The sequence below is a fragment of the Cyprinus carpio genome, chromosome B4 (genome assembly GCF_018340385.1).
Source record: "Cyprinus carpio isolate SPL01 chromosome B4, ASM1834038v1, whole genome shotgun sequence".
In the NCBI taxonomy this organism is placed as follows: Eukaryota; Metazoa; Chordata; class Actinopteri; order Cypriniformes; family Cyprinidae; genus Cyprinus; species Cyprinus carpio.
This window is the reverse complement of record NC_056600.1, coordinates 12281141-12300678: the sequence shown is the minus strand read 5'-3', so window position 1 is coordinate 12300678 and position 19538 is coordinate 12281141. Positions and strand designations below refer to the sequence as shown.

Sequence of the window (19538 nt, the reverse complement as noted above, 5' to 3'; positions counted from 1 at the left end):
GAAACTGACCATGCATTTAAAGATGAGAGTTTTTTGGTTCACTATGAGTTCTGCTTGCCAAATTCGTTGATATGACCCTAGTGAGACCTTGGGTTAAACCAACTGCAATATTATCTGATAACGTATATATTTATATCCTTGATATCTAAACATCTTTAAGGCAAGATCAATTACTTACAAAGTAAAATTGTGTAAAAAAAAAAAAATCTTTATAGAGACCACATCTTAATATAAAAATAATTTACTTTTTTATATTTTTTATTTTTATGTTTTTTTTTTTTTGATGATTTTAGATGATTTCCTACTACACGACTGCCCATTTATTTCTTGCTTTAATTATTAACCTCGCCAAATTTTAATAGATTTATGCTTAAAACAGGATGAAAAATCACCAATATAATTCCTTAATATCTTAATTTTGCTCCTCAAGTAAATGTCTTAAAAGAGTGTTTAGACATTTGTACAGGAAAACAAGACAAAATACTGATTAAGACTGATTCATATTGTAGTTAAACATCAATAGATGATATGATGTACATTTGAAGCCTTTGATACTGTGTAATTTACAGTATCAAATAGTCATTGCTTTGAAAAGAGTAAAAAAGAAGTAATCTCTGTTAGACAGACAGACAGAATGACAGATGGACAGACAGAAAGACAGAATGACAGACAGACAAATAGAATGAGAGACAGAGACAGAGAATAACAGACAGACAGACAGACAGACATAGATTGACGGACAGATAGAAAAACAGACAGACACAGTACGACAGACAAAGAATGACAGACAAACAGACACAGAGTGACAGTCTAACAAAGGAGGACAGACATATAGACAGACATAAAGAGACAGGCAGATAGAATAACAGACAGAAACAGAACGACAGACAGACAGACAGACAGACACATGCTTTAGGACAGATAACATGATAAATTAGTGAATGAAAACCAACAATCTCTCTAACTACAGAGCAAAATATGTTGAGGCTGTCCTAATGGCTCAAACAGCACTCCAGCACACACACTAGCACTGGACACTGATTGGCATGAAGTGTGTATTGGAGTGTTCTGCTGACGCTCCACAGCTGGTGGTCCGGCATAAGCGACCGCTCTTATTTGTTTGGATTCAATTTGGAGTGCCGGATGAGAAGCCAAGGGAACAAATAAAATGAAAGAACAAAAGGAAAACCACAACAGCATTAAGGAGTAATTTAATTGCTCATTTCTCTATCGCTGGTTCCCGCAGCCTTTCTTCCTCAGATGCAGGTAGATCCGTGATGCTTCAGCATCTGTGGCTATAAAGACTCCAGCCAGATCTATTGGTTCTCTAGTTATGAAGATAAATCAGGTGTTTAAGAAATGATCAAGATTGCAGCCACAGAACTATACACACGATAGATGATATTTTATCAATTTTCTTACACACACGGGCAATACACAAGTCATTTTGCTTAAAGTGCCATTTAAAGAGCTTCGCTCTCATGCAGCGTCTGGAGTGTCATATCTTCTGAGTCTCTGGGTTCCATCAGGCCTCATTTAGCACACAGATCATCAGGCTCAATACACACACACACACACACACAAACAGAATATCAGGCACAATGCTAACAGCCTGTGACATACAGTAACAATGCCATTTCCTCAAGCTAATGCTGCTTATTTCTCCTTGTGAAGTTCAGAGACTTTTCTTAAAGGGATAGCTGTGCCAAAAAATTTAAATATGACATCACTTATGCACTCTCTTGTCTTTTGAGTCCTAATTGACTTACTTTCTTCCATGTCCAATCTGCTCTTCTCTACATAATGAACATAAAAAATTATCAATGAATAATGCTCTTCACACAAAGCTTTTAAATGGCTTAAAGGAGATGGAATATAGCTTACAATTTGTATGAACTACTTTTATGATGCTTTATGGAGCATTTTCAACCTTATGCAACTGGTCCCCATCCACTTCCATTGTACAGAAAAGAACAGCATTACCATTCTTCAGAACTTCTCCATTTGTTCCAAGAAAGAAAAGTGAGTGAATCTGTGGTGAAACATCCCTTTAAGCACGTCTAAATAAACAAAAACCATCAAAACAATCAATCTCATTGTCTCTTGAAGTATTTTCAGGTGTGTTTCATCAAGATTTTGTATTCTGAAAACAAACTTGTGACCTTTTCTCGTCGATGTCCATCAAACATGCTTTGATTGTGTGTCAAACAGTGAAGTCCCTCTTCAACAATCACACCTAACAATGCTCCCTGTAGCGTCTCTCTGTCTCTCTCGTCTTTTCTCTCTCGCTCTGTGGCTCTCAGTAGGAATGCCTGATTGCATGCTGTCTTTGGTGCTCTAAAACAGATGCTAAGAAATGCCAATGCTGAATACAGAGGATATGGGGCTAATCAACATCTACAAAAATAAAAGGTCAAGAGGAAAGAGAAAGAGCATGAAAGGATGAATGGAATAAAGAAAGAACAAAAGAAAGAAACAGAAAGGTCAAGGCCACCAATATCCGGCAAAGATCAGATCAAAAAAAAGTACAGCATAAACACTTACTTTTGTATTTGAATTAGCTACTTTTAAATCATTTTACCTATTAAACAACACTCATATCTAATTTTCCTCTTCATTTAGAATTTTCTGTCATTGTCACTTGACAAATAGGCTATGCCTAGTCTGAAATTATTACTTGGCACTCAGCTAGGGTTAGATAATGCACATGCGTGCCACCATTGGCACATGAGCGATAATAACTAGAGCGATTAACATTATTCATATAATTATTTCATTTATTTACAAATGCTGAAGCATCTGTCCCTCGCATCTGTGTGTCACATTCAGTATTACAACAATCCTTCCTCGCAAAAGTCACAGAATATTTATTTATGTTTCTTAATGTGCTATATGAGAAGTCATATGATACAAAAGCGCAAAAAGAGTTGTTACAAGGAAAGAAACTACGCATGCTGCTGTATATTTAAGAAGGAAAAAAGACATATTCATCACTTTCCCTTGCTTTATGTGTCAAAATCCAATATCTTAATATTAAAGTTAAATCAACATATCTACATGTTACATCAACATAATACGTTTTCAAGTTTGAAAACAACATATCAGAACTGCAAAGTCAACTCAACTATTGATGATACTCTTGGAATCACTGAAAAGATTAAAGTAAACAATGAAATCGTACTTTGAAAAAGATTTGCCAAGCTTAAAACATATTTGAATAACTATCTGCAAAGGTGCAGTTTATGAAACACCATTTGTATCAGTGCTGATCCAGAATTTAGTCTCCATTAGGATGTGTGAAACCTAAATCAGCACTTTGACTTTGAAAAGTTTAAAAGGTTCCATAGAAACAGCTTTTTTTGGGACAGAAAGCCAGTTATCTGGAAGTGCCTGTAAAGCTAGTGAGTCTAACACCATCCACAAACACAACAACTTTCATTGCTGTAGAGAAATCTGACAGAGCTCATACACTCGCACACACACACACTTTCACACACACCCCCATATACACCTCCTCACTCCACTGGTGAGGGATTTTTCCATTTGCACCTCTCCTACCCCTATTGTGCTTCACAAATCAGAACGACAGACAACAACTCTCCTCCGCCCACAGCCCCGCCACTCACCGTGATCCACCTCTCTTTCGCTCTCTCTGGGGAACACCAGCATCATGCATAAACAAGACCTTCCCTTTATCCTCTCGCTGTAAGCCTAGAGGAGAAAACTCAATTTGTATACGTGTTCAGAGAAAAAGAAGAATCTCCCTGCTTTGTGATAATCCCTGCCCAACACGCAATGAGCTTTTCTGGTTCCTTTTTCTTCTATCTCTGCTTATTTTAGTCTGCAGGTTTGTGGGAGATGTGAGGAATGAGACATGCATAGGACTATATATAGGACATACTGCTTTATAACTCTTGGATCCATCATATATACAATAGAAAACAATATCTAATATAGTCAGTCACAGATTCTCAAGGTGCAGATTAAGTGTTCAGATACTTTGTGGGGCTGCACACTGAGCCTTGTTGCTCATATGAGAAATGCAATTTGAATTCTGCTCGCAACATGCTCTGATTTCATTATAAGATTGCATTATCCTGTCATTCTCCACTATACCTGTCTGCAAAGTCATGCAATAGCCTGGAAAATGAAGAGTGTGGGGGGAGGAATGCTTTGTTTGAGCCTTGGTGCACATATAAGAAATGAAAGTTCGAGTTAAACTTGCAACATGCTCAAATCCCATTCTTGCTCACTTTTTAGTTTTTCCACTCATTATAATATCCACTATGCTCGCCTAAAAAGTTGTCTAACAGCTTATGGCCCCCCAAAAATGAAAAGAGTAAGGAAAGAAAGTGGTCATATGAGCCTTGGTGCAAATGCAAGAAATGCAAGGTCAAGTTCAGCCTGCAACATGCTCTGATCACTCTCCATTTAATTCTCCTCTCATTCTCCTCTATACCTAAAAAGAAACTAGGCAAAAGCTTCACTAAATTGAGAGAGTGGGGGAATAAAGAGCCTTGGTGCAAAAAGTTTAGCCTGCAACATGCTTTGATTCCATTGCTCACTTTTTTTCTACAATGTTACATTCATTCTACACTATACTCATCTAAAACAATATGCAAAAGTCAAAAAGCTGGACGGAAAAAAGGTCATACTGTATGAACCTTGGTGCATTTGCAAGAAATGCAAGTTCAGCCTGCAACATATTACAATCACATAATATATCAGACATGGTTTAAATAGAAACTGCTGCAAGATTGAGTCAGTCTGGAGCATGCTACAGTCTCATTTCTGCTTACTTTTACTATAAATTTCCACTTATTCTTCACTACACCCATCTAAAATATCATGGAAAAGCTCCTTCCACTCTCCTTCCACAGAGAGTGGAAGGAGAAAGAGTTTGCTTGAGCCTAAGTGCCCATATGAGTACTGCATGATCGAGTTCAGGCTCCAACATGCTTTGAACCCACTCAGCTCTTACTTCACCTCTTATTTTCCTCTCATTGTCCACTATATGAGACTAAAAATGATCCAAAGGCCTAAAACATATAAAGTAGGTGGTGAAATAGTTAATATGAGCCTTGGTGTTTATTTGGGTGCTTTAAATTCAAATTCAGCCTGCAACACGTCCAATCCCATTCCCCCTCACTTTACCCATAATCTTCCTGTTATTCTCCACTGTACCTGTCTGAAAAATATGCAAAAGCCCAGAGAGAAAGAATGAGGAGAGCACTGAAGCAGTAATGAACTCTTCAGAAGGAAGTTGAGGATTAATTGATCTGTAGGAGTCGTGCTGGAGGAGAGAAAGCTGTAATTAAGCTACAGAGCTTCTGAATGCGGTTTATAATGACTGCTACAAACACATTCACTCAGAGACGTTCCACATGACATCGCACTCGCAAGTAATTGCAGTCTCACGCAACTCTGACAAAGCCGTTTTGCTCCAAGACCAGTGAAGTTCTGTTTTATTTACAGAATTTTACCATTTTATGTCACTGGAAAGCAGTACAGTGCTTTGCTATCTCAATAGATCAAATCCTCATGAACTTACAACCCTACTGGTGAAAGTGCCACTGCAAAGGCACAGGTGTTTAAACATCTGTACAGTTCAGCCTTGCATGGTAACTGTCCAAAAAACTGATATTATACGAAATGCCTGTGTATATGTGACATACTTTATGTACAATGTATTAAAAGGCAGTGAAGGTTGTTCTGAGAGGTCGGGATCTGCTTATTTATGGATTATTTAATTAATATATTTTACAACCATTAAGTCAGGTCCGACAATCTCCCAGCACTAATGCTTTAGGCTTGAATGTCTGTGAAGTTGCAAACTTACTTAAAATATGGAACATTCCTGTGTCGGCTTCAATACATATTGTCATTTTTCTAATTTATTCCCTAAGAAATCCATGAATGGCCCCTCTGCCCACGTAATGAAACAATGACTTTCAACTCTCTCCACCCTCCCTCTACTGACTCGACTTATTCCGTCTGTTAAATTATTTCATCCCTTCAATCTCCTCTCGCCCTTTCAGGCGACAGACACTGTGCCTGTATTGTGATGGCACAAATGAACAGTGGAAATCTCATCTCCTATTTGGTGGTGCGAGGTGCTCAAGCAATCAAATATTCGCCTTCTTTCACTTCTGAAGCATTTGAAGGAACACCGTCAGAGTCTTAGAAGCCCATTTACTTCCTTATCTAATGTTAATCTTCACGTTCATCTTACTCTTTTTGAGCCCAACGGGTCAGCTGTAATTGGTGGTTTGCTATCAGTTAAAATCATACTTGAACAGCAGTGCCGCAGAGAAAATTTCAGGTGGTACACTTGCAAAGTTGACACTAATATTGTATTTCTAAGCAACACCTTTAAAGGGACAGTTCACAAAAAAAGTCAGTCACACTTTATTTTAAAGTCCAATTCTCGCTATTAACAGACCATTAACTATGACTTTTGCCTCTATAAACTCCTAATTTGCTGCTTATTAATAGTTAGTAAGGTAGTTGTTAAGTTTAGGTATTGGGTAGGATAAGGGATGTAGAATATGGTCATGTAGAATATGTGCTTTATACAGTAAGTACTAATAAACAACCAATATGTTAATAATAGGCATGCTAATAAGCAACTAGATAATAGTGACAGTTGGTCCCTACCAAAGTCTCCATTTATTCTATGGATATATATATGGAGAGGAGAAAAATGTAAAAATACTTAAACTATGAAAATTAAGTGTGTACTATGACAATAATGGAAAAAGTAAACTAATGAATACATAGCAAAATAAAAATTTTATTTATTCAATTTGTATACAAAATAAATAAACCACATAATAACCCTCGAAAAAAATTAATTAATTAATAATTACAAAGAAAAATAATAAAACCGCAAAATAATGCAACTGCAAAATAAAGTGCAAAATACTACTTTTTTTTTTTTTTGTAAACTATTCCTTTAAAACCCCTATACAACCAGAAACACAAAAGCTTATAGAAACAGAAAGGCCGAGAGTATTTCTTGTGTCTTATTTCACTTTTTTTAAACTTGTGGCTTGAAAAGGAGTATGAAACTTTTTGTCAAGAAAAAACCCTGTCTGTACTTCTGAATGGTGCGAGAAGCATCTGCCTCTCACCTCTCTCCCTCTGTGTCCTTCACTTCTCTTTTCTTAACACCTTGTGCTCCCTCTCGATCGTTTCACAGAGTGTGTGTCTCACAGGGATTGTTTGAAGAAAAAAAGGGAAAAGAAAAACAAGAAGGGACACACAACTGTCAAGCACCACTGACTGAAACTGCAAGGTCATTTTGAAGAGTGAGAGAAGAGGGGAGAGAAAGAGACACTCTTTGACATGTCTGTCTCACTCCAGTGGGGTGTGTGTGTGTGTGTGTAGCACAGAGACGCTGAACAAAAGGAAGCAACTCTAACAGGTGAATGATACAAGGTTAAGCGACTCTTCACCCTGAGGACTTCAGGGGCTCCTCTCCATCATAGCCCTATTCACTCCTTGTATCCTATTCACACTGCACCTGCCAGCCCCTGCATTCAGCTTCTCTCCATCCCCTCGCTCACCTTGCAGCTCCCCGCTTTTGCTGTAGAGTTCCCTCCGCTGCTCTCGCAAGTACGCACTCATGCTAATGGCATGAGAAGATGACTCAAACCTGCAAAAAGAAGTCATCAAAGGTCAAAGATCACGTAGGAAAGCAGGTCAAGGGTTTTCATTTTAGTTTAACCTGAAATCAAATGTGGGTTGTAAACCCAAGAGCAAGGAGAAAATGGTTTCCCATGAGGCACTTAACCCAGTCTATTCATGTGGTTCTTGTCTGCTGTAACCCTTCCTATTCCAATTCAATTCCTGAATCACTCTGCATGAGCAAACTTACTTGAATAAAGACTGTTTAGGTCGGACAGGTTTCTTCTTGGCGAAGAATGCTCCGAAGTCTCCGCCGGTGCTGGCGTAGGACAGCTGGGCGGAAGGCTCTGCAGCGCTACGGGCGTTTTTGACATCCAGGTAGTCCATTAGCAGCACCTGAGAGAGCATAAGAGCCGGTTTTGACTGACACATGCAGTATTCTAATGTTTATTCAGTTATACATTACATTAAACATCCAAATTCATTTCACTTTTCGACACTTTAAGTAGCTGTTCCACTAGACGTGCTAAACAGATAGTGATAAACAACTTATTAGAGCACTTGCTAGCACTGCACTTTGTAAACATAAGCGAACGGGTTTAGAATAGGGATGGAATGGTCATTTAATCCAAGGATTTTTAAAAACTTTATGATGCCAAGAACACCCAAATGAGAGGATTCACTTGCAAAAAGACTAAATATAAAGGCAGCTGTGTTATTTCATGCATGTACAGAATCATTTATACTGTGAGAAAAAAACATGATTTTTTTTGTTCATTATAATTGAAATAATGTACAATAAAAAATGTAAAATTATTAAAACTTATTTATTAAATTATTCATCATTTATCGTCATTTAAATACTAAAAAATGTATTACTCTGTATGAAGCTGATCGCATATTGTTTTCTACTCACTATTAGATTAATGATATAAATATACACTACTGTTCAAAGGTCACGAGCCAATAAGACTGTTTTTGAAAGAAATCTTTTCTGATCAATAAAGCTGCATTTATTTAAACAAATAAACAGAAAAATACTGAAAAAAACTGTAATATTGTGAAATTTTTCTACAATTTAAAATAACTGATTTCTATTTTAATATATATATAGACATTAATATATTTCAGTTGTCACATTATCCTTCAGAAACCATTCTAGTATAGTGATTTGGTGCTCAAGTAACATTTCTTATTATTATCAATGTTGAAAACAGTTCAGTTTCAGTTTTTTTCATTATGCTTTGATGAACAGAAAGTTGAACTGCATTTATTTGTAACAATGTAATGTTTTACTGTCACTTTTTATTGATTTAATGCATCCTTGTTGATTAATAATAACTTCTATTAATTATTAATAATTCCTCTAAAATAAATCTTGCTGACCCCAAAACCTTTGAGCTGTAGTGTATAAACCTGGAAAAAAACACACACACTTTCAATTCATTCTGATTTATTTGTACAGAGATTTAAACACAAAATATTGTTCATAACACTAACTTTGTAAGCTCTAAAATACATTTTCTAGTTAAGTTATGTATAGCGCTTGTATTGAACGACTTAACTGCATCAGTTTGAACCAATCTGTTTCTAGGTCTGTCTCAGGCCCATCTTTCCCGGCTGTCTGTGTAAATTCGAAAGCCTGCCATGTCCGCCAGCAAACCCATTAACTCTGATTAAAACTGCACATCCGAGTTCATGAATATCCCATTCAACACTATCCATAACCATTAAGGGAGGTTCAAACAGCTGCAAGAGGACTGAACAAGAAGTTCAAGTAAACTTTTCCACAAATTAGCAAGCCATTTTCCAACGGCTCCATAATTTACTGAAGCAATTTGCTTGGTCTATTTCTAAATCCCAGCTGCAAAACAGTCCAAAGTGGAGATGGAATTAGGAAAGGACAGATGGAACTACATCTGACTGATAATAGCATAATTAAACAGAGATAAGAAGGGAACGGTCTATGAGAGGAGGGGAAGCCTCATCAACAGCCATTCCTCAACCCACAGACAAGTCCAATCCGGCCAGCCCGTTACATTCCTGTCAGATTATTAATTACTAATGCCCATCTGATCCAGTGATGAAGCGGGTCTCGCATGTAGACCCCCAACTTAATTAAATGCCAGCGTTTGCCTGATGAAGGAGTCTGGACCCACTTCAGTGACATCAGAGAAGGGAACACGGAACTTTCAGGCAATTAACCATGGAGGATGAATGGATGGTGGAAGAAAGAAAGAGAGAGAGGGATTTCATGATGAAATCAGTAAACACAGGAAGGGGAACAGATGGAGAGAGATGTTCAAGAGAGCTTAGAAAGTGACAAGTCAGCAAATTCATCCCAGCAAAGCAAATTACAAAATTCCTGTAGTACAGTGCAATACATTTTCAATTTCCCTTCATATGGAGCTTCCTTTTTTTTTTTTTTTTTACTTAATGCTTTATTATCCAATCAATGTGCCATACAATAGAAATTTGTCTTTGGCATTGGCATAAAAAAGACAAATGTACACAATTAATAGAATTTTAAAAAATGTAAAATAAAGTAAAAAACAAGATATATATATATATATATATATATATATATATATATATATATATATATAAACATTAAAAATAATAATAATCAAAAAAGTTCAAATTTAATGTAGCAGCGTTGGTCACAGCACGAGGAAGGATGGAATGCATCTACGACAGAACAGGCAGGAGGTAGGGATGATGAGACACATGCAAATAGTCTGAAACCTGACAAAATAGGAGAGCTGAAGAGGGTCATTAATGACACACACCTGAACTAAATCACACAGAACACATGAGGAATGAAAACACAACAAAAGTCCAATGGGGTGTGACAAATGTAAATGTAATGTAAATTTAATTAAAAATAAACTTCTAAACTTTAAAGGTCCAGAAATAAGATATTTCTTGATATTAATAAGATTATTTAAAAACAGTAGCGTACCGTGGGGTTTCAGTCAGGGCCTTCAGTAAGCAACTGTAAACTACATACTCTTACACATCTATCTTACACATCTCTGTAACAGCTAACGCAGCCATATGTTATATAATTTACATATTATGCCCGCACACAGGCTCTCAAACGACAATGACAGCTGATCAACAATTTCAACAGTAGACTAAATAATGGGGGTGGGTTAAACAGAGTAAATTTACCTAAATCTCAAAAGTAATCCACCAGCTGTCATTCACATTTCACGTCACTCTAAAATCGACGCGCCCACAGTAGACAAAGATGTACAAATGTGGACATCCACACACCACAGCCGTATCAACCATGGCAATACACCCCATAACAATGTGCATGATTCAATACTCGTCAAATCATTAAAGCAATCGCCACCACTTGTAAATAAAGTCTGTGAGTATGTCACTCATGTCCTGTTACTAATATTAATAAAACAAATAACTTGTTGTGCTCGGTGCTAGTTTAGCAACTCATCGATGCAATCTTTGAAATGGCCGCAACAAAACCACTGTTAGCGAATTAAGTTTGAGTAGTTTATCCTTTCTCAGTTATTCCTCTTTTGTCTGCAAAAGAGTGCCTAGTAAAAGGCAGATCGGCAACAAGGTCTGGTGTAGGCACCGGCGCCAGCAGCTTGGAAATTCCCTACTAAACGCTGGGCGCAGTGTTGCCAAATTGGGGCTACTTAAAAACACGGGTGTTTTTCATGTCTGCTGGTTGAAGCGACCTCAGTGACGCTGATTTTAGCCCCTGGGATGTAATTTACCAGGGGAACACGCCCATGTGTATTTACTCCTGGAACTGCAAATAATGGGGGACACCTCGAAACGCGATTGGGTGGGTTTAGAAACCTAGCAACCCTCGGCTGGGGGAAGCACTGGGCACGTTGCTGGTCCCGGAAGGCGTGCTGTCATGGAACGTCAAAATTTGATTGGCCGATGATTCTGTCACTAATGCTCGTTACAAATCAGATTCGATGTTTTTGAACAAAAGGGGAATTTTTTTATAGGGCAAGCAGAGAAGGCCCACCACTGCTTAAAAAAAATCGTAAAAAAGCCGAAGCAATGTTTAAAAGATGTAAATAGTGAAAACACTTTTCGTCCTTTTAAATGACAATTATGATAAAGGTAAACATAGGAGCCAATAAAAAAAAATAAAAATAACTAGACTGTATAAATGATTTTCAAAGTTTGCAAATAAAAAACAAATATTATTGGAGTATGTCTACTTCAGTCTACTTTAGAAGTTCAGTTGAATGCGCAAGTAATTATTTGTGAAATTGAATTAAGCAATTTTTGAGTAAAAACTGATTCTGCACCAAACCGGGTTTTTTTCTTTTCTTTTTTTCAGTGGATGCTGCTTAGAATGGATGTTGTAAATATTGGTGATTTAATTGGTAATTAATTCAATTCTCAATCCTCAATATCACCGTCCAAATTGTTGGTATTATCCTTTACGTTTTAGTGCTGGAACTACAGCAGCAGTGGTGTAGTTTTATCATGATTTTAGCATGAAATTATTCTTCATGGTTTGTTTGTACTGTAACTGCATGAAAATATTTGTTGCAAGACATTTAAAAGAAAAAAAAAAACAGGAAGATGAAGGGAGTAAAACTTGAAGACAGGACTCATTATACCAACACCATAGCCAGCAAGGTCACTTTCACAAAAATGCCTCATGCCTCATCAGAAGTGCCTTCGTCCCCATTATAATGCGGCTTATTAGAACAGCCTTCATTTTTTCCGTAACAACAGAGATGAAGCGTGGGCAGCAGCAGTGCTGTGTCCATTTTAAAACACCAAATAAGTAGGTGGAAACAACAGAGGCAGCTCAGCCAACAACACAAAGAACCCTCGAATGAAACTGGCAATAAAACATGCAGAACAAACTGCTGATCTCCAGCAGGAGCGTCTAAAAACACCACATCAAACAGAGACAAAGAGCGGCCCACTTATGATTTATGCCGCCCATGGATGGACACAAACTAACAAAAGACCTGTTTTACATTACTGTGAAGTCTCATAGCCGGTGTAATAGTTGAGAGGGCAGCTAATATATACACCAATCTGTGTCTTCATGTAGAAAAACCTCCACAAAGGAAACCTAAGGATGGGTCAAGATGACTAGCTGGTTCTGAAAATATAGTAGTTAGTTAAATTCCCTGTAAATGAAAGATTGTCATTGACTCTTCCATGGAAAACATCATCCGAATGACCTCCAAAGGGAGGACAAAAACAGAATAAAATCGCCACTCTGAGCAGCAGTAACATGATGGACACACTCTGAACCCTTCCATTTCCGGATGTTCATTTCACAGGAACCTCTTCTTTATTGGAGCCTTAAAGACTAGGTTGTTTTAACAGAAGAGAAAAATCAATATTCATGGCCACTTCCAAGAAAAGACCAGCTTGAAAATGGGCTTGGGAAACAAGAGCCTGTGAGAAACAGCAAATGGCTTTTCACACCAGATAATAAACACAGAGCACACTGGCTGGATTTGTGATGTGCACGAATGCGTATCCCACAACAATTCTGCTTCCTTCCGACTCGACGTCTTTAGATGCACCTAGGAAAACCAATAGTTAATCTTTAGTGAACCTTTAAACCCAGCCCCTTGTCTTTGAGGACACATTCTCAATTTAATGAACAGCGAGAAGCAGCACTCATCCCCTCTATTAGCCGCAAATCAAGCTAATTAAAGAAGAAAAACAGTGTTGAAGGATGTGCAGGTGAGCACCTGCTCTCTGATGATAGACGTTTTGCAGAGTGCTTTAAGAAACGAGGGAAATAAACAAAGCTTCCTGCCTCTCATCAACCCCTCTTGAGATTACGAAAAAAAACGCAGTTTCTTTTCGTTCCATAGTTTCCAAGAAAGAGCCTGACACCAAAACATGACCATCTCTAAAGTGTTTTTAACAATTAGGTGCATACATGACCTTTATAACGTTTAACAACACAAAAACATCCTTTTGTCTTTTTTATTAATTTCAGTGCAATTAAAAACGTATGATCTGACTGACAATAAAACTATAATCATTATGGAGGAGGGGCATTATGAACCTGGGATTCTGTCTCCATGGATACCTTACCAGGATTCATAATAATACAAGCACACATGGGTGTTTGGGAAAAACATAAATAGAGATGAAAAACAATCTAATATAAACAGCATGTGATGCTTATCATAATGCTATTGATCTTGGATGTATCCAGCCAAGGTAATATGTTAATATGACACCTCAGGTAGAAAGAGAAATGACAGGTTGATTAAAAAGTTGATTAATCAGTCACATTCTTATATTATTCCTACATTCTGGCATGCTTTTTCATCAGATTTTCACTTCATTCACACAAAATATATAAAAATATGCCTACGAATAGAATATTGGCTTTTTTTTATGCCAGATATATTGAGATTAAATAATATTTTACCATATTTTCATATAGTTAAAAGGCAAAATTAAGAGTTAAAAGGCAAAATTAAGAGAATTTCTCTTCTGATTTGACGGCTGATTCAAGCATATGTTAGCAGGAAATCTGGTGCTTATCCACTGCCATCACTCTGGAAAAGAAAGCCAAGGTCTCAAGGCACATGAACAGGTGTTATAATGTCACAAATGCAAAGTAAAACTGTAAAAGCCACAGCTATGGACTAATTATGACAACGCACCTGCTATAAGCCCAGTGACTGATTTAGTTAATGCTTCTCACATACAGAGAAGTCTAAACCTCCCACCCTGGTCTGCATTTTCTTCTGCAAAAATAATCTGCTGAGGTTTCAAATACATAATGCCAACTTTAACCAAAATCAATAAAAGTAAAGGGTTGAATCTTTCAGAGGCTAAATATGAGTTTTAGATTAGAGACTAAGATGGGCCTTACTGTTGATCATTCAAATAACCTGAGGAAAGAGTCCAGTAAAGCAGACATTAAAGTATGAAAATTAAAATTTATGTTAGTTAGTTATTAAAAATAGACAAGTAGAGAGATTAAAAATAGAAAAAGGTGATCAAAAAAACACCATAAAATAATAAAATTAAATACAAAGAATAATTAAAAACAAAACACAAAAAAAACTAAAAAACAAAAATAAGTAGAAGGCAAGAAAAGACCCCCCCCCCCCCCAAAAAAAAAAAACAAAACAAAAAAACAAAACAAAAACAAAATAAAAAATAAATAAAAAACAGGACAAGACAAGACAAAGCAAACAAAACAAAAACTAGAAACCAAACCAAACCAAAACAAGACAAGACAAACCAAAACAGGACAAGACAAACCAGACAAAATGAAAACAAACCAAAAACAAGACAAAATACAAGTTAAAAAAAACCTAGAGAAACCAAACCAAAAACAAGACAAAACAAAACATGACAAAATAAGACATGACAAAATAAGACAAAACAAAACAAAAAAAAACACACACACACAGAGAAAGTAAAACACAGCATGCCAAAAAATACTTTGAATAAGCATGAGTCTCTATGTTAAAAAACTGATTGTTCAAGTCTAAGATATGGGAAAACAATCCTTCCCTCAAGAGAGCCAATAACCTTTCTTTAAAAACACAAGCTGACCTCATCAGTGATACAATGTGGAGACTATGGATTCAAAAGCCTCACTGAGCATTTTCTACACCTCATCCTCCATTGTATACAGCACTTCTGAAATATTCTAGTTCAACAGATATAACATATTGCACAGAGAGGTCAGTGCTTGGAGCAACATCTCGTTACGACTGGGTCATTAGCATTCTCGTCAGAGATACTTGGTATAGTCCACTACAGGCGTTGCTATTACAGAGACGCACATCACAAAAGAATGCATAATTACTGTCGTAATTAATGAACATAAGAGTGGCGCTTTTCAAAACAACCAGCATGCCTCGACCATAAAGCCTGGGGGGGAAAGAGGAACGCTGGGCTTTAAAACATGGAAATGAACTGTTATGATCATTAACCCTGTGGTGGAAATCTTTCAAATCCACAAGCGATATGCAAGCCGTGGCCAGTTACAATAGATCATTTAGACTGGTACACAACAGCTCATTTAGAGGCCATGTGTCTGTCTATCTCGCCGACATGAAACAGAAGCACTTTGCCTCTCCCTCCGCTGCCAGACTAATCACTGTCAGGGCATGAAACGCCTCACTAACACTGTATAATCCAATTACTCTGAGGCTGTGTGGCTCCCACTAAATCTAAACAAGTTGTCAAAGTGGAAAGTTTGTAATTTCCTTTCTTTTTTCCCCTTTCACGCTCTCGTTCCCCTCACCCTCTTACCCATCATTCTTGGGCTCAAGTCCGTGAGGCTTAGAAGGAGGGACAGTAATACATACAACGTGAAGAGCAAGATTACAACAAGCACCATCATTTTTTTCTTCTTAAAGTAATATAAAGTCTTTCTGATGTGAAATATTATTGCGGGACTTGGAACTTGGTAAGTATTCAGTACAAAGCCAGTTTTGTCCATTCTTCTGTGGTATTTAAAGGAGTAAAATGATGTAGGACAAATTCAGGATTGGTCTGTCAGTGGCAAACATTTCAGTCAACAGCAGCTCCAAAAGTCAATAACTATTTACTCCACACACTCCTAAAAAAATCTGCATGGCATTTTACGTACTAGGTTTACAAGCTCAATATGGATTCTAACAATATCAGACTTTTGCTCTACGGTTTTCAAAAATGGCCTAGCCACAGTTCAAAGAGTCAGGAACTGAAAGAATAAAGATTATAAAGTCTCTCAGGTCCATCTGTCCATGGCATTGATGTCTTCAATGTAATGGAAAGGTCAATGTGATTCCTGTCTCCCACAGGAACAGAGAAAACTTGGGAACAGAAGTTCTGTATTAAGATAGGTAGAAAGACAAGGTTGTACAGGGGTCTCATTTACACCTATGAGAGAATAAGAGGATAGCGTGAAAGGTAACCCAGAAAAATGACACCAAGAACATCAGGTGCATCAGTGCATGAGAACAGGACCATCATTCTCCCTTGAGACTGAAGTTTACGTAAGTCACACCAGAGAACACAGTCCCACAATCAGCGCCTGAGACTAGAACTCAAGAGTGTCATGAGGAAAAAACTGACAGAAAATAACAAAAAAGTGAGAAAATTAAAGGCCAGAAAAAGGAAAGAAAAAGAGATTCAGAAAATGAAAAGGAGGAAGTAAGCTTTTTAAAGCAGCTTCTTTTCTATAAAGAGAACACAGAAAGGAAGAAGCAGTGTCTTAAGAAGATGCTGTGCATTTTTACGATGCTTCAGATTTGGGGCTCTAGTACTTAATTTCAAGGGAAGTGTCTATATTTGAGCATGTGGACCAGTCTGGGCTGACAAAATGCTGTCGCAGTCACGAAAAGGGAAGAAGAGATCAGATGAGACTTCTAAAGAGGGGATCAGGAGGAGAGAAAAAACACAGATGATTAGGAAAACCTCATCTACCTTAATGAAGATTCTCATCAAGGCTTACATTATCTCACACCGTGACCACAGGAGACACTGCAGCTCCTGGCAACCAGCCTGCTTGAGGAGGGAAGCACACTGAACACTTAATACCAGCTATTTTAGCAAAGCCAGGATGGCTGTTTGCTGTAGGAACACTTCCCCATCCTGTGGCCTTAAGTTTTTTGTCTTTGCTTAATTTTGACCACACGATTATTTAGGCTTGTGGCCCTAAATGCAACCAACTCATTGGAATTATTGTTTATTGGTCATCCAATATACACTATCATTCCAAAGTTTGGGAGACAGTAAGATTTATTTTAAGAAATTAATACTTTTATTTAGTAATCACACATTAAATTGATCAAAAGTGACAGTAAAGCCATTACGTCATAATATTACAAAATATTTCTATTTCAAATAATATATTTTTTTAACTTTTTGTTCATCATAGATTCCTGAACTGTATTACAATAATACACAGTAAAAATGTTTTTAACATTGATAATGAAAAATGTTTCTTGAGCACCAAATCAGCAATTATTGACACTAAAGACTGGAGTAATGATGCTGAAAATTCAGCTTTGCCATCACATGCATAAATTATTATAACATTAAAACAGAAAACAGTTATTTTAAATTGTAATAATGTTTCACAATATTACTGTTTTACTGTATTTTTAGATCAAATAAATGCAGCATTGGTGGGCATAAAAATCTTACCAACCCCAAACATATTTATGTATATTTATATATGTGTTTGTGTGTGTATGTGTGTTTTCATTTAAAGTCATATTCATTCTAGACCTCTACAGCTCTACAAGCTGAAGCAAAGGCTCAAAATAAACAATTTAATCTGTTGCTAGCTAGGGTGTGAGATGCTTGTGCTAATGAATGCTGAAAAAAGAGGCTGTACACACAAACACAGTCAAACTCCTCATCACACTGCAGTTAAATGCATATTTTGATTTCCGTAGTCAACTCTCAGGAAGATGCGCCTCGTTACTTAAGGTCTACAAAGAGCTCAGCAGGGCCTTAGCAACAGTTGGCAGGGCCAAGCTTTTTCTTTTGTTACAGCTCTCTGCAGACTGCTTTGAAAGGAGGAATAAAAAAAGACAGGAGGAAAGTACAAGGTCACAGTCTGACTCTTCACCCTGTTTGATGGAGTGATGACAAACCCATTTACTCATTCCCCAGCTGTACCTCCACTCCCATCTCTCTTTCTCTCCCCCTTCTGATGCCTGTCTATACAACTGGATCCTCTCTAACATGCAGCTGAAAAACAATGCTCTGAAAGAGCACACTTGGAATGAGATTCAGAGAGAGAGAGAGAGAATGTCAAGAGATGGAATTCTTTAAGGGAAGAAAAACAGTGAATACAGAGGATAATATGAACATGAACAGGTTATGAGGTCTCATTTTTACAACATCTTTGAATCTGAATTTTCAATTAGTTTGACCATCTAAAATTGCTTGAGAAAATAATTCCTGTAAGATGCAAATCAACCTTGTAAAAGCCAGCAGAAGAACAATTCTCCATTTATGGTTACTGTTAAGGGGAAAAACCAGATATGATGTAAGATTGTCAATCTAGACCTTGTGAATCTAGTGAATCTTGAATCTAAATCACCACTTGAGCCACGTAAAGCCACGTGTGCACTACAAGTGACACACAATGACAATGCGACACGATCCCATTCTTTTCAATGGAAAGCTGGGGATTTCTGGTGACACGAGCGACAGCGGCTGTTGGCGACAGATGGGGCATGTCCAGCGATGCGACAAAGTTCAGAATCCTTCAACTTTATGCAAATAAAGAGACTTTCGGAGCGAAAACCAATGGGAAAGAAGACAGAGCTCATGTGATCGTTCTCCTCTCAGCTCAGCAGTGACGGAAATGAGGCTGATCCTTGCCATCTTCATTCATTTTTATTTACGGATTCAATTTATATTTGGTATAAATGTTTGTATTTAGCGGTAAGAGTGTGAATGCAGCTTAACTTTGAAAAGGAATTGCTCAATTGCTAAAAACAAAGCAAAGCAAAGTGTATTTAGCGGTAAGAGTGAGACAAACAAAACAAAACAAAAAACATAAAACAAAACAAAGCACAAAACAAAGTAAAGCACAAAACAAAAAAGTAAACATACGCATCACATGAGATAAAACAATTAACAGGATTTCCAGCAGGTGCTTTTCAAACACAGAGACTAAGACAAAATGTTGGGCCTCTTGAGAGATTTTCAAAGGTTACATGAACAGCTGGCAATCTCACCTGCCTCAAAACACACATGCACACTAAATAGTCAACATTTTCCAATTAACACACTCCATTTAAACATGACACTTGGCATGAGCTAAAGTAGATTTTTCGCAAAACTACAGTCACACATTCTTTCTCCACTTGTACAGTCTTAATAGAAAAGACACAAGAAACAGAGCTAATAACTGTAAACAAACCCTCTGTTTATTAGTAATTGACTATACAGTT

The 19538-nt window shown here is 37.2% G+C and overlaps 1 protein-coding gene across 1 annotated transcript in view; it reads right to left on the bottom strand.

The window, feature by feature from the left end:
- Window positions 1-19538, bottom strand: part of LOC109078958 (exocyst complex component 4-like) — a 114389-nt gene that overhangs the window by 76956 nt on the left and 17895 nt on the right. The window contains exons 8-9 of the mRNA XM_042722782.1: window positions 7880-8025; window positions 7569-7657 (exon numbers count right to left, since the gene is read on the bottom strand). Coding sequence (XP_042578716.1) covers window positions 7569-7657; window positions 7880-8025 — 235 coding nt within the window. The remainder of the gene's footprint in view (window positions 1-7568; window positions 7658-7879; window positions 8026-19538) is intronic.